This window comes from Erythrolamprus reginae, chromosome 3 (genome assembly GCF_031021105.1).
Source record: "Erythrolamprus reginae isolate rEryReg1 chromosome 3, rEryReg1.hap1, whole genome shotgun sequence".
Taxonomy (NCBI): Eukaryota; Metazoa; Chordata; class Lepidosauria; order Squamata; family Dipsadidae; genus Erythrolamprus; species Erythrolamprus reginae.
The window spans coordinates 170086400-170102964 of NC_091952.1; the positions used below are offsets into that span (position 1 = coordinate 170086400).

Here is a 16565-nt window from a genome sequence, read left to right on the forward strand (position 1 = left end):
AGCAGCGAGGAGTTTGCGTGGGCGGTGGGGAAACTCCTCGCTGATGCCTGCCAAGAGGGGGAAGACCTAGGGAAGCCGCCCAGCAGCTGATCTGCCCGGCGCCATCTACGCATGCGTGCCCATAGAAAAAAAGGGCACGCATGCGCAGATGGTGTTTTGACTTCCGGGTTCAAAAATCGCAAATTAGCCTGTTCGCAATGGTCGGGAACGCAATAACCGGGGGATCACTGTACCACGTTTTTTCAAAAATATTAATTAAAAAATACTTTGCAGTTTCCCCTATACCACGGTTTTTCCCGCCTGATGACGTCATATGTCATTGCCAAACTTTCGTCTGCCTTTCAAAAACATTTCTTTTAATAAACTTTAATAAATAAACATGGTGAGTAATAATCTAAATGGTTGCTAAGGGAATGGGAAATTGTAATTTAGGGGTTTAAAGTGTTAAGGGAAAGCTTGGGATACTGTTCATAGCCAAAAATAGTGTATTTACTTCTGCATCTCTACTTCACGGAAATTCGACTTTCGCGGGCGGTCTCAGAACGCATCCCCCGCGAAAATCGAGGGAACACTGTAGTCTTCTTCATATAACTAACTACAATTTAAATTTTAAAAAAGAGAGCTTTTCTTTATATAAAGTGTCAATAGACAACTCAATTGCATGATTTAGGCGAGTTAGGAAATAAGGATTAGTCTTGAGGCAGTCGAGCTGTGTTCTACATCACAGAAACATGTTAATTGTATCTTAGATTTGGTCAGGTAACCTTACATTCTTCAAGGCTTGGAGGCAATGGCGAAGGGGGAAGGGCAATGGCAAGGACAATGGTAATCACATGTGAGAATTGTAGTCCTCAATAACTAAAAGAAACCAAGTTGTTTATCCAATTCTGGATACAATTTACCATTGGACAAATACTTCAGCACTGCTAAAGCAATGTATTTGTGTAGAATTACCAGCAAAAAAAAAAAAAAAGCACCGCGAAGCTCTGCTCTTTCATAATTTCATTTCAAATAGCAGACAATAAAGAACAGTCTTCTTCATTACCACTTTTTCTGGAACTGTTCATTTGTTTCCTTCTTTCACCACTGAAGATTACCATCACTTCAGCATATATATCGCTATGAGGCATATTCAGACCACACAAGCACGGTCCTATTTGACAACAAATTGTCCACCTTTCTAATCAGGATTTAGTTCAAAGCATGGTTGTATTTCAGTCTGTCTTTTCAGATTTCTCTTTTTCTGTCATGCAACGGCGAATAATTCTGTCAAAACCTGCTATAAAATACAGGCTGACCAAGCGAAAAAGGCCCAGGAAGAATATCTGTGAGAGAAAGAGTAACATTTAATTCAACATAAAATTTTATTTATTTTAAATGCAAAAACCACACATTTCATTATATGCAAAGGAAATATATGACATATTTTGCCTAAATAGGCATTTCAATTGAATTCAATTCAATTTATTAGATTTGTATGCCGCCCCTCTCCAAAGACTCGGGGTAACTCACAACAACAATAAAAAACAGTATAACAATGGAACAAATCTAATAATAAAATTACATTACAAAACCCCAACAATTTAAAAACCATACAACACATACATACCAAACATAAAATATAAGAAAGCCTGGGGGAGATGTCTTAATTCCCCCATGCCTGGCGATATAGGTGGGTCTTGAGTAACTTGCGAAAGACAAGGAGGGTGGGGGCCGTTCTAATCTCCGGGGGGGAGTTGATTCCAGAGGGCCGGTGCCGCCACAGAGAAGGCTCTTCCCCAGGGGCCCGCCAAACAACATTGTTTGGTCGACGGGACCCAGAGAAGGCCAACTCTGTGGGACCTTATAGACCGCTGGGATTCGTGCGGTAGAAGGTGGTTCCGGAGGTATTCTGGTCCAATGCCATGAAAGGCTTTAAAGGTCATTACCAACACTTTGAATTGTGATTTTACCCAGCGGTTTCATGTAAATATTAAATAGACAATTTCACAATTCTTACAGATTAAATCAGGTGTAAAGAAATAAAAGCCAAGAGATTAATTTAAATCCCAATTTCCTTGGTGAATTGGAAGATATTATACTAAGTAATATCTATATCTCTATGCATGACTCTTTCAGTTATTCTTTCTTCTCTTGTACAGATTAAAAATACATGGCTAACCTTCTTGGTTCTGCCCTGTACATGTTTTGTGCAGGAGAACCCTGGGATGGATGGAACAATTCTTAAGTGGAGAGGAGAGGCCTTAACCTACAAAACCAAATATTCTATTTTCCTGAATTAAGTGATGGTGTTGTTGCTAAAAATAAAAAATAAAACTGCCTCAATTGCGGTTGAGAACATATTTTATAAATTTGAACTTAATTCAATCAAGAATAAATGGAGCACCTTATCTTTCACTGTAAGCTATGAACTACTACTTGAAAAGATTCAAATTAGAGGAAACCAAGAGGAGGTTTCATGAAAGTTAATAAAAAAGATCAACCCTAACTATAAATGCTGGATTTACTCCCATCATTAACTTCGACCATTACAAAGCATCACAATAATTCCAAAAACAATGCTTCTATCTTGATTTTTGTTTCTTACCGACTCTAGGATTTCAGCAATGGAAGAAGCTGGGGCCATTCCGTTAGTCAATATTGTTAGCATGTGACCCTCAGCACCAACAGAACTGGTAAATTTTCCTTTCTGTGGGAAATCATAAAACCAAACAAAACACCAATACATTATCAAAACAATTCCGTTATCATATGAAGAACTTTGCTACCAGTTTGCCTTGGTTCTGGAGAACTGGTAGCGGCAGAGGGAGAGTCTGCCCTCCCACCTGGATGTGATCATGGATGATTTGCGCATGCACAGTAGCGCCAAACCCGAACAAAATACAGGCACACGACATTCATTCATAGTTTCGAACCGGTAGCGAAGGTAAGTGAAACCCACTACTGGTACTCCTCCTTTGATATTTTTATATATTAGCTTTTGATACCCTTTGGAACAGAGAGTTTTTTATTTTTAACAATGTAAGACACTACATTTCTGATGCTACTCAATACTGTAGTATTAAAACCTTCAATTTTGATAGTTGAAGAGAAATGTTACTATGCATGGAATCAACTTTTTGTAAACTATAATTGTTTTGTTTTTTTCCCAACTAACAATCCACTCATGTTTGCTCGTCATCCAGGAAAAATGCAGTATTTTACTTACAACAGCATCCTTAACGATAACTTTGCCAACATGGTCAGGTTGACAGATTATTGATGATTCTGAAATAAGCTTGGTTTCTAACACCTAAAATAGAAACACAAAGATCATATGTAAATAAATAAATTTAATTTAATTTATTTGACTTCTATGCCGCCCAATCCCAGTGGAACTCACAGTGGCTTACAACAATAAATAGTACATACAATAAACAAGTCAAATAATTAGTAATAATAACATTAAGAAAACCATAATAAACCAAAATAATAATAATTATAATAATAATAATTTATTAGATTTGTATGCCGCCCCTCTCTGAAGACTCGGGATGGCTCACAATAGCAATACATAATATACAAATTCAATATTAAAAACAATTTAAAAACCCTTATAAAGAACAATCATACAACCAGACAAACCATACATAAATCAGAACAGCTAGGGGTATATCAGTTTCTTCATGCCTGGTGACATAGGTGGGTTTTCAGGAGTTTGAGAAAGGCAAGGAGGATGGGGGCAGTCCTAATCTCCAGGGGAACTGATTCCAGAGGGCTGGGGCCGCCACACAGAAGGCTCTTCCCCTGCGTCCCACCAGATGACATTGTTTTGTCGACAGGACTCGCAAAGGCTGACTCTGTGAGACCTAATCGTTTGCGGGTATTCATGTGGCAGAAGGCGGTCCCGAAGGTATTCTGGTCCGACGCCATGTAGGTCTTTATAGGTCATAACCAACACTTTGAATTGTGACCGGAAACTGATTGGCAGCCAGTGCAGGCCGCGGAGTGTTGACGAGACATGGGCATATCTAGGAAAGCCCATGATTGCTCTTGCAGCTGCATTCTGCACGATCTGAAGTTTCTGAACACTTTTCAAAGATAGTCCCATGTAGAGAGCGTTGCAGAAGTCGAACCTCGAGATGATGAGAGCATGAATAACTGTGAGCAGTGACTCCCTGACCAGATAGGGCTGCAACTGGTGCACCAGGCAAACGCCCTCCTCACCACAGCTGAAAGGTGGTGCTCTAATGTTAGCTGTGGATTGAGGAGGACGCCCAAGTTGCGGACCCTCTCCAAGGGGGTCAATAACTCCTCCCCCCAGGGTAATGGACGGATAGATGGAATTGTCCTTGGGAGGCAAAACCCACAGCCACTCTGCCTTGTCAGGGTTGAGTTTGAGCCTACTGACACCCATCCAGACCCTAACAGCCTCCAGGCACCGACACATCACTTTCACTGCTTTGCTGACTGGACATTGGGTGATGTACAACTGGGTATCATCAGTGTACTGATGATACCTCACTCCATGCCCTTGAATGATCTCACCCAGCGGTTTCATGTAGATATTAAATAGCGGGGGGAGGGGACCGACCCCTGAGGCACCCCACAAGGGAGAGACCTATAGGTCGACCTCTGGCCCCCCACTAACACTGACTGCAACCGACTGGAGAGGTAGGAGAACCACTGAAGAACAGTGCCTCCCACTCCCAACCCCTCCAGCCGGCGTAGAAGGATCCCATGGTCAATGGTATCGAAAGCCACTGAGAGGTCAAGAAGCACCAGGACAGGACAAGCCCCTGTCCAGGGCCCGCCAGAGATCATCCATCAGTGCGACCAAAGCAGTTTCCATGCTGTAGCTGGGCCTGAATCCTGACTGTTGAGGACCTAGATAATCGGTTTCCTCCAAGGACTGCTGGAGCTGGAGCGCCACCACCTTCTCAACAACCTTCCCCATAAAGGGAAGGTTGGAGACTGGACAATAGTTGTTAAGCACGGCTGGGTTCAGGGAAGGCTTCTTGAGGAGGGGGCGCACAAGTGCCTCCTTGTAGGGAGCCGGAAAGGACCCCCCCTCCTCAAAGAAGCGTTGACAATCTCCTGGACCCAGCTATGTGTCACCTCTCTGCTGGCCGAAATCAGCCAAGAGGGACTTGGATCCAGCAAACAAGTGGCGGAACTCACAGCTCCAATGGCCTTGTCTACTTCATCAGGTGTCACCAAGTCAAACTCCTCCCAGACAGGTGGACAAAGATGGGCCCCAGTCACCTCGACTGACTCGTTGTCAGCCGACACTGCAATCCAATCGGAGTCAAGGCTCGTCCGAATCTGAGCAACTTTATCAGCGAAAAATGAGTTAAATTCCTCGGAACTACTCTGCACGGGCTCCCCAACTGCCTCCCTGATTAAGGAGGGAGCGGGTCACCCTAAACAGAGCAGCCCGCCGGGATTCCGCTAATGCAATCAAGGCGGCATGATACGCGCATCTTGCTACCTTGAGCGCCACTTTGTAAGTCTTAATGTGAGCTCTTACAAGTGTTCGATTAGACTCAGATTTGCTTTTCCTCCATTGCTTCTCTAGACATCTCTTCTGGTGTTTCAACACCCAGAGTTCCTTGGTAAATCAAGGAGCCCTCCGGGGTCTAGTGCCACAGAGAGGTCGCAACGGGGCATTCCGGTCAAGAGCCTCTGTCGCAGCCTTGTTCCAGGCCACGGCAAGTGAATCTGCCGAACTGTGTAAGGGGGAACCTGGTAAAACCCCAAGTGCCGTCTGAAAGCCCTCAGGGTCCATCAGGCGTCTGGGGCAGAACCACCTAGTCGGTTCCGCCTTCCTGCGGGGGAGGATTGGAGCCTCGAAGTCAAGCCATAGTAGAAAATGGTCTGACCATGACAAAGGCAGAACACCTAAACCCCTTAGTCTCAGACCATTGCTCAATTGCTCCGATAGAAATATCATGTCAGGTGCGTGCCCCCCTCGTGAGTTGGACCCTGTACTACTTGAGTCAGGTCCATGGTGGCCATGAACTCCTCTGCCAGTCCAGAGGATTCACTGAGTGACGGTAGATTAAAGTCCCCCAAGACAATAAGTCTGGGGAGCTCTACCGCTTCCTCCTCGAGCAGCACAGGCAGGGCTGTTGACACACAGCTGGGAAGCAGGTACGTGAGCAACAAGCCCACCTGAACCCTTAGATCCAACTTCACAAAGAGGGACTCACAACCTGCAATCTCAGGAGCAATGAGTCTACATAGGCAAAAAAATCCACAATTAAAGATAAATGCATTGACAAATCTAGCCACAAAAAAACACCAATCTGAAATCTTTCTGTTACATAAAACAGATGCATCAAGAATGATCCAACAGTATATATCTCTAAACCCTAAAATATATTGGTTTTTTTGTAGTTTCTGAGAGTAAAACTAACAATGAAGTGTTTTATAGTGCCCACTGACCATTTCTATAATCATATACCTGTACTCAGGGATAATTCCCTTTTTTTGATTTGGCAAGCTTTTTTATTTCTTTTTTTTAAAAATAACTTTTATGTTTTATGGTAATTTTATTAAACCTTATAATTAAAAGTATAAACTAAAAATACAAATTCATTTTAAAAATAGAACCCAAAAAATAGAAAAAGCAGAAAAAGAAAAATAGACTCTGGCCTTTACAGTCACTAGACATGATAATTGTAAAGTGAGTTACCCATATGACCGACTGATTTCACAATCTTTTTGTGTATCAATCATTAAGCAAAGGTGGGGGGAGATAACATTTAATATTTACTATCAGGGGTCTGCAACCTTAAACACAAGTCATTTCGAGCCGTTTCCTACAGAAAACAAAACATCGGGAGCCATAAAACCTGCCACCCATTCACATGACTCCCCCCAGACACACCTATCCAGGTTTTGTGGCTCCGGTGTTTTCTGTGGTAAATGAGTTTGTCTGTCTGTCTCCCTGATTCCTCCCCTGCCCCCCTCTCATTTCTCTTTTTCTTCTCCCCAACCTTCTGCCTTTTTCTTTCTCCTACCTTCTCTGTTTTCCCATTCTCTCCCTCGAGTTGCCTCTCATTTCTCTTCCTCTCTCTATCCCTTCTCTCTTTTCTGTTCCTTTTTCCTTTTTCTCCCATTATTTTTCTCCCATTAACTACGGCGCCTAAAACACGACTTGAGTATTGCCCACAAGATCATATACTACAACCTCCTACCGGTCAATGACTACTTCAGCTTCAACCACAACAACACAAGAGCATGCAACAGATTCAAACTTAATAAGAACCGCTCCAAACTTGACTGTAAAAAATATGATTTCAACAATCGAGTTATTGAAGCGTGGAATTCATTACCGGACTCAATTGTGTCAACCCCTAACCCCCAACATTTCTCCCTTAGACTCTCCACGATTGACCTCTCCAGGTTCCTAAGAGGCCAGTAAGGGGCGTACATAAGTGCACTGGTGTGCCTTTCGTCCCCTGTCCAATTGTCTTTTCTTTCTCTCACTTATCATATATATTTTCTTTCTTTCATATATCCTCTCCTCTAAGTTCACTTTTACCCTTATATATATTACTACATGTCTATTTTTCTTCCTATGTATTTGTGTGTTGGACAAATGAATGAATGAATGAATAAATAAATAAATTTTCTCATCTCTCATTTCTCTCTCTTGTTTTTCTCTCCTTTTTTCCTTTCTTTCTCCTTCTCTCTCATTTGTTTCTCCCCTTTTCCTCTTCATTCGCTCCATCATTTCTTCATATCTCTCCCTTTTCTCTCACTCATTTCTCTCTTATTGTGCATGAGTGAGGATACTCTGGCTTTCTCCGAGCCTGATCCTCAGGTTGAGCGTACAAGGTTTGGCACCTTTCCCTGCTGCCCTGAGCTTCTTGGCCTCCAGCTGAGTGGTACCGCCAGCAGCATTGATTGAAAAGGGTCCTCCAAGCAGCTTTAAATCTCGCATGGGGAACTTTCGACGCCTGGAGGAAGCTTTTCAATTACCTTGCCAGCAGCACCACTCAGTTGGAGGAGTAAAGAAGCTCAGGGCAGTGGGAAAAGGATGCTGGCCCTGCAAAACCTCGCCCGCCTACCGCAGGGATCAGGCTCACAGAAATCCAGAGTGCCCTTGCCAAAGACTCTCACCTGCCCGTCCTGCGCTTCTTCATTACACTTTGGCTGAGTCCAGCCTCTCGTTTGAGGGTATCCCCGCTTGAGCATGCCATATCCCCGGCCCCATATCAGCTGGCCAGGGGATCACATGAGGACAAAGATCATCTTTGGGGAAGCCACCACCGTGGCTCGTGCTTGCTCAATTACAGGCTTCTCCCCTTTCTGTCGTACCCTCCTCCCAGATCCCATTCCCACCCTGCCAGCCCTTGCGTTAGTGAGGTTGGCATCGGCCATGGCCGGGTTGGGGCAGAGTGTTGGGGTGGAGAGTAGGTCGCGCAAGGTCAGCAGGAAGCTGTAGGAAATGGGTCAAAAAGTCACATGCAGCTCCGGAGCCACAGGTTGCCAACACCCTCACTAAGTGAATGGCAATAAGTTAAGGACTACCTATATAGAAAGCAAGTCTACTTCTCAGTCATTCATTCTACTATAATCACGGACTCTCCTCCATTTCTTCCTGAAAGTCCCATGCAGTGAACTTTCAATGCTCAGCAGAACTAAGTTGTCCTCTCCCTTTTCATGAAAAGCATTTTGTATTAACTTTCCTTATGCCCAACAGTACACTCCCTCCCATTTAATTAACACTGATTGTAGTTTTCTTTGTAATGTAAATACAACTTGGCGTGTTGTAATACACCCACTTGGGTTTTCCTCTCACAGATCCTACTGTGCATATTTCAAAAGTTATGTAGGTTAGGATCTCTGCCAAACAGAAAACTGAATAACCCAGAGATGAGGTAGAGAATGAGAGATACACATGTTATCAGAGATCTTGTCCATGCTTCGAGGGATAACCATCTTGAAAAGCACAATCTGTTCTAACCAAATACTTGGCTCGATGAGCATGCAAGCAGATCTGTGCACAGCTTCTAGCATGTAGAAATATAAAGTATCTCCTACTGTCTTTCCCCTAAAATAAGCCATCCCTGAAAATACCATTTCCTCTGGTTAGGGAGACAGAGTAGGAAATCAGTTAAGGCAGCAAGAGAATCCCCCTTTTGCTCCATACTCACCTCCCCAAAAATAAGGCCAAGTGATTAATTTTGGGGTTCAAACAAATATAAAACAGAGTTTTATTTTTGGGGAAACAGGGTAACAATATTGTCTTTTCAAATTCAAACACTAAGAATATGCTATTGCATAACCTAGTTCATCTGTGAACCATTCCAACACTGAAAAAAGCATAGCTGTACCTATATTATTAAACTTTATGCTATTACAGTAATACCTCATCGTACGAACTTAATTGGTTCCGGAAGTAGGTTTGTAAGGCGAAAAGTTCGTAAGACGAAACATTGTTTCCCATAGGAAACAATGTAAAAGCGATTAATGCGTGCAAAAAGAAAAAAAAATCACAAAATGGCGCTCCGCTAGGTGCCGCCGTCCGGCTGTCATCTTCTGAAACAGCCGGGGGGCTTCTCGGCGTTCTCCCGAACGCCGAACCTGGAAGTTCAGGTTCGGGTTCCGGAGGCCGCCGAGAAGTGCCCGGCTGTTTCAGAAGGTTACAGCCGGGCGCAGCCGCTCAGCGGAGCACCGTTTTTGCGATCAGCGGCAGCGTTTTCGGCCGATCTGGAGGCTGGAAAGGAGGTGGGGAATCCCAATAGGGAATTCCATGGGTGAAGCTTTGACGTCACGAAGAGTTTGTAAGAAGAGGCAAAAAATTTCTGAACCCCGGGTTCGTATCACGAGGGATTCGTATCACGAGGGGTTCGTATCATGAGGTTCCACTATATATGTTATACTCTTCACATCCAAATAATGAGGAGGGAACAGAAATAGCAATCATGGTCAGATGGATTGCAATGTATTGCTGGATTGCTTGGAGACTAATGGAATATGGCAGTGTATAAATACTGTTGGCAAATCAATATAAATAAGAAAATGTACTGAACTTCAAAAACTGCATCCTCCCTTTTAGCAGACCTGAAACAAAAAAATGGTGGAAGCAGGGACATCGGACTGTTTTTTAAATGTTTCATTCCCAAAAGGCATTTTGTGGTAAAGTTGCAGATGGATACACCAGCTACCATCTAAGTTGAGGACTATCTACATATAGAAGCAAAATACAATTTCCTATTAGTTTGAACTTTCCTACCCTTCACCAGTTATATTATTAGCCAAGATAGGTTTGGCTACCCTCAATATTTCAACAATCGAGTTATCGAAGCTTGGAACTCATTGGAACTCAATTGTGTCAACCCCTAACTCCCAACATTTCTCCCTTAGACTCTCCACGTTTGACCTCTCCAGGTTCCTAAGAGGCCAGTAAGGGGCGTACATAAGTGCACTGGTGTGCCTTTCGTCTCCTGTCCAATTGTCTTTCCTTTCTTTCACCTATCTTATATATTCTCTTCCTTTCATATTCCTCTCCTCTAAGTTTACCTTCACCCTCTTTTATATTATCACATGTCTATTTTCTTCCTATGTATTTATGTATTGGACAAATGAATAAATAAAATAAATAAATAAATAAAATAAAATAAATAAATAAAATAAAATAAATAAATAAAATATGTTAAAAAATAATCTACTTGTATATACAGGTCATATAAAATCAAAAAACAGCAGAGCAAAGGGTTGAGACTAATGTAAGGCGGTCCACTTAACCTCAGAAAGCTGGCCTGGCTGAGGTGATGTTTCCATTGGGTGGAATGGTGGATACTGAGGAGACATTTGCTCAGTGGTTCTCAACTTTTCTAATGCCGCAACCCCTTAATAGAGTTCATGTTTAAGCTGATTGGCAGGAAGGTCAGAGGGACACTCCCACTGTAAATGCCTGATTGGTCAGATTGTAAAAATACGTTCCAAAAGTGCCAGAATAGAAGCTTTAGTTCCTAACACCATGGGAAATTTGTCTTTTCCCATGGTGTTAGGTGACCGCTGTGAAATGGTCGTTCAACCCCCAAAGGGGTCCTGTCCCCCAAGTTGAGAACATAGAGGCAGAAAATACTTCTTGTCCTTCCCTTCCATTTTCTTATTGTTTTTCTTTTCCCACATTTATGTAGCTCTGGGAGAAGAGAAAATGGTATGTATGTCTGAAGTCTCTGCAGGTCTAATTTTTCTTTTTTAAAAAAAGTTTTATTCACTTTTTAATTTGCTTCACTTTTTCTGTAGGTTTTTTGTTGTTAATATATCTATAGTGGCCTCTAATTTTGTCATTATTATATATAATCTTCAGATTAAGTTTTTCTTGTCTAAATTAATTATTTTGTTAAATAATATGGAGCTTCAATTATAAGAAATATGTTGCTTATAACTAAATAATTAAATAAAATCATATATTTTTCTTTCTTTAAATATATAGGCTTTTGTAAATCGAGAATGTTAAAAAGAGTTGAAAGTTAGATATAGAAGAAAATCTTTTTGTTGCAAAACCTCTAAAGGTCAGGCATTTTTTTGGGTTTTTGCAAGAAAACTCCATTTTTTTCTGACAAAAAATATTTTGGGATTTTGGAACAGAGATACAGATTTGAATTCATGGTAGAACAGATACTTGCAGCTATTACAGTATACAGTTGTGGCACTAATAATGGGGGAAATTGTAATGTTCACTAATTAGAGATACTTAATATAATCTTTTTGCAAATCTTTTTATTTGCAAGTAAACCAAATACCTGTGATATAGGATTTTACTTTAGTTGTAGATTAATCAATCAATAAAAGTTTTCAGAACTGTGATGAATGTGGTCTACATAATAAGAGTTGTTATGCAACATAAAATGAGTTTGGAGAAAAAATGTTGATGTGTCTATCAGGAATTTGATTGAAAGAAACTAAGAACTTACCCTGTTCTGACTTTCCTCTGCAAAGCCAGGTGTGTCTGTATCTGGAGGATAGGCAATGGTCACGCATATATTATATGGCTTTACCTATTGAAAAAGATAATCAGTTATAGTAGTCTGAGAGTTCCATGCTTACTAACTTTACATAAAAACAGATGATGAAATGCAAGAAAAGGCATAAACTTGCCTCATATGTTAAGAATTTGGTAATACTGTACTCCAAACCTACTGCTTAGCCTACACTCTGTACAATTATTACATATTTTATTCTAATAAGACATTTGCTGCTACCAATCAAATCAGTAATGCAAGTAGGATAGTACTGGGGCTATAAGACATATAAATCCCACTAAAACCTGGGATGTTTACTGTAAGTTATAAAATAATACAGTAAAACTATGAACTTAGAGTTGAATGTGAACTATAATTTCAACCTATATTCTGCTTGTTTAAGAGGTTATATTGCATTCTTTTATCATAAGAAATGATGCTGACTTATGAGGATACAGTTATTCACAGTTATTTATATATTCTATAAAAAGAAAAAAGATCTTACTTTTGAACCTGGACATAATGTTGGCATGACTATTTCAATACATCTATAGAACAGGAAAAGCTTATTTTCATGCCATTAACAGCAACTACTTTTGAAAAGTCTCAATATTCTGTTGCCAGACTGAGACAATTAGCATTGCTATGGAATGCATAGAAGGGAAGAGACATAATTTATCAATATTCTGTTAAATGAACAACTAAATGAATTACATGGTAATTCAGAAATATTTCATAAATAGGATAGTTCTAGTCTACAGTATAAATTACTCTAAGCAACCATCTCCATCTAAGGATGCTATTTTGCTTCTGGTTTAGCCTTTACTTATTACTTGGTTCTTATCCTTAACTTCTGAGCCTTAAAAACTTCTGGAAAAGAAAGAGGGTTGATGGTCTTCAAAGTAGAATAAACTTCTACTTTGTGTTCACCATAAATCATTCAAGTACAACTGAAATAAATCAGTTTTGCTTTTAGCCATAAACATTTCAAAAAATAATATTCTTCAGTTAGCCTTACTCAGGGATGTACAACTCACAGCCTGGGGACTTGAAGGGAGAAAAAGTTCTGATAAATCACATGATGACATGAGTTTGACACCCCTGACCTAACTGTATCAAATGTTTTCACATTAAATGGTATAAGAGCTGCGGTGGGGCAGTGGTTAGAATGCCGTACTGCGAGCTAACTTGCTGCTCACTGCCAGGAGTTCAATTCTGAGCAGCTCAAAGTTGACTCAATGTTTCATCCTTCCAACGTTGGTAAATTGAGGACTCAAATTGTTGGGGGAAATGTACTGACTCTGTAAAGGTTAGAGAGGACTGTAAAGCACTAGGAAGTTGTATGTAACCTAAGTGCTATTGCTATAACAAGCTGTATCACTATTTTCTATAAGTACAACAGATACTGGTGAAAGATAATCATACCTCCATATATAAAGATTCAGCTAATCCTCGGAGAGCGTATTTTGTTGGAGAATAAGCTGAATAGCCATAAACACCAAGTTGTCCAGCCTGAGATGAGACAAACACAATTCTTCCCATTCTTCTTTCCTTCATTTTACCAAGTACTGCACGAGTTGGGTAAACACTACCCAGATAGTTGATAGCCATTAATTGCTGTAGATAAATATACATTAGTGTCAGCTGCTTTCATAATAACATTGGCACAGGTTGTATTAATGCATAGGTAGATTAAACAGGTGTGGTGCTGGACTGTAACTTCACATTTAGGTTTCAGCAATCTTAATCTAAATTACATAATGGCATAATCCTATAATAAAAAACCCACAAAATATTGCTCCATGCAATATGCTGACTTTACAATCTTGTAAAACACTGTGTGTTGCACTCAATTCTATACCCAATGGGGTATATATGTATGTGTGTGTATGTGTGTATGTGTGTATTCAACTTCTATGCAGCCGAGTCCCAATGAGACTCAGAGCAGCTTACAACAATATAAAAAATACAATACAATAAAAACAAGTCAAATGTTAGTTAGTAAACCAATAAAAACCCCAATTATAACACCCCCCCCCCCAAAAAAATAAACCAATCTAATATGCCATTCAACACAATTTGGCTGTGACAGATGGTAGTAGTCATGGCTCCCAGGCCTGCCTTTTGGAAGGCCAGTAGGATGGAAGCAGTACAGACACAGGGGGGAAGTTGATTCCATAGAGCTGGGGAAGCCACAGAGATGCCCCCCCCCCTGCCCGTGGTCCTGCCAATCTGCGTTGCTTAGTAAAGTTGATGGAACCTGGAGAAGGCCCACCCTGTGTGATCTTATTGGTCTCTGGGAGGTATGTGGCAGGAGACAGTCCCATAAATAGTCTGGTCTTAAGCCATGTAAGGCTTTACAGGTAAATAACCAACACCTTGAATTGTGACCAGAGGCTAATAGGTAGCCAATGCAGCACCTGGAGCATTGCTGTTATATGAGTGTGCCAAGATACACCCATGACAGCTCGCACGGTTGCATTCTATGAACACTCTTCAAGGGTAGCCCGATGTAGAGCGCATTGCAGTAATCAAAACACGAGGTGATGAGAGCCTGAGTGGCTGTGTATATATTATTGGGTTTTCTACCAAGACGAAGAACCTTTCAAGAAAGCATTTGAAAGTGTAGTTCTGGAAAGCCACTATTAGTCAGTTTCTCATGTTTATCGGTACAGTTACAAGCAGCCTAACTTCATTCTCGACAACTAATTGAAGCAATGTGAAAGTACTATACAGTGTCTACAAGGCCTCATCTTTTAAAAATGACGCTGTTATATTTTTTCTTAATTAATATACCACACATCCGCAAAACATTTTCAACAATTAAATTGTTGCAACACTTTACACATAAAAGTATCCAAGGTTATGTTACAATGTAAGTAGGAAAGAGTTGACCTTATTGGATATAAGTAGTAACAATAGAACAAATCCCAGATATGCTTTGCATCAGGCATGTCAAAACTTTTGGCTTGCCTGGGCTATATTGAGTGAAGAGGAATTGTCTTAGGCCAGATATACAATATAGTTCAGGGATCCCTGGGCCAAGGCTCACTATTGGGCCTTGAGTCTTATGGAACCGGGCTGTAGAAATGGTGGACGACCGCAAATGAATGCACACCCCCACCCACGCAAACAGTGGGTGACCACATGTGAATTCCCATCTGCGTGAAGAGTGGGCAACCGTGTGCATCCCCTCCCGTGTGAGCAGTGGACAATCACATGCACACCCCCAGTCGCGCAAATGATTGTGCATGTGTCTACTGCTCGCACAAATGGAACTGCGTGTGCATAGGACTATCCCCTCTCTCCCTCCCGTCAGTCTGCAAAACCAAAAAGATTGGAGAGCTCTGATATAGTTAATGTATATAAATACACATCATCATGTTAAAAGTTTACAATTGTGCGGGGCTCATTACTAGCTAGTAATCCACAGGCCACGGTTGGACATACTTGCTTTGTATAAAAATTAACATTCAATATTTTATTTCGTATAATTTAGATACAGATACATCTATATAAGTTATATTTAAGGTCCTTAGTTTTAATTTTTAGTAACTTCACTTCCATATAAGATATAGAGAATGCTGGCTGGGGAATTCTGGGAGTTGAAGTCCAGATACCTTCAAGTGGCCAAGGTTGGGAAACATTGATATAGTGTAAATAATCAATATAATGCAACAGAAAAGGATTTATTTAAGACTTAAGCTAGGATCACTTACCTCAAACGTAGAGGTATCAATTTCTTCAAATTTTCCCGTCATTGATGTTCCAGCACAATTAACAAGCATGTCAACAGGACCCAATCTTTCTTGAGCCTAAAAGACATTGGTGTCACAAATTATATGCTACCATTTGAACAGAATATCTCTAGCATAACATGAAAATATGAGTTTTATAAAAACCAGCAGGTCCCTTACTTGTTTAAGCAACTTCTCCACATTGGCATAATCTTTGGAAACATCGAGAGAAATAGAATGCACAACCTATATGAGAAAAAAAAATGAAGAATTATATGACACCATTCAACTGAATGTAATGTGGAATTTTGTTGATTTTATAATTTACAACCATTTGAAATTACCATTTTATTTGTTTTGAATTATTTCTACTTTCCCAAATGCCATATCATGTAACAAACTATAGAATTATTTGAATTAAAAAAGCCTCTTATAAAATATATACCGTATTTATATATATCGTACTATAAGAAGCACTTAAATTTTGAAGGGGAAAACAACAACAAAAATTTTGGGGCCTCCGTTCACCCCATTTTCGGGCCTTTTCCAGTCTTTTTCTGGCCATTCTGTCAATTTTTTCCTGGCCATTTCTTCAGTTCGTTTTGGGCATTTGTTTTGCTTGTTTTCAAGGCTTCTTTGGCTCATTTTCAAGGCTTTTATGGGGCCCAATTTTGAAGGCTTTTTCCAGCCCATTTTTGAGGCTTTTCTCAGGCCATTTTTGAGGCCTTTACCAGGATACTTTTGAGGGTTTGAGGGTTTAAAAAAAAAATGGCCCAGAAAAGCCTCAAAAACAGCCTGAAAAAAGCAAAATAATAATAATAATAATAATAATAATAATAATAATAATAATAATAGCCTGAAA

At 40.5% G+C, this 16565-nt stretch overlaps 1 protein-coding gene across 1 annotated transcript in view; it reads right to left on the minus strand.

The window, feature by feature from the left end:
• Positions 1-228: 228 nt before the first annotated feature.
• Positions 229-16565, minus strand: part of KDSR (3-ketodihydrosphingosine reductase) — a 41385-nt gene continuing 25048 nt past the window's right edge. The window contains exons 4-10 of the mRNA XM_070749092.1: positions 15884-15949; positions 15686-15781; positions 13392-13583; positions 11919-12002; positions 3209-3292; positions 2588-2689; positions 229-1325 (exon numbers count right to left, since the gene is read on the minus strand). Of these exons, the coding sequence (XP_070605193.1) occupies positions 1215-1325; positions 2588-2689; positions 3209-3292; positions 11919-12002; positions 13392-13583; positions 15686-15781; positions 15884-15949 (735 nt within the window). The 3' untranslated portion in view covers positions 229-1214. The remainder of the gene's footprint in view (positions 1326-2587; positions 2690-3208; positions 3293-11918; positions 12003-13391; positions 13584-15685; positions 15782-15883; positions 15950-16565) is intronic.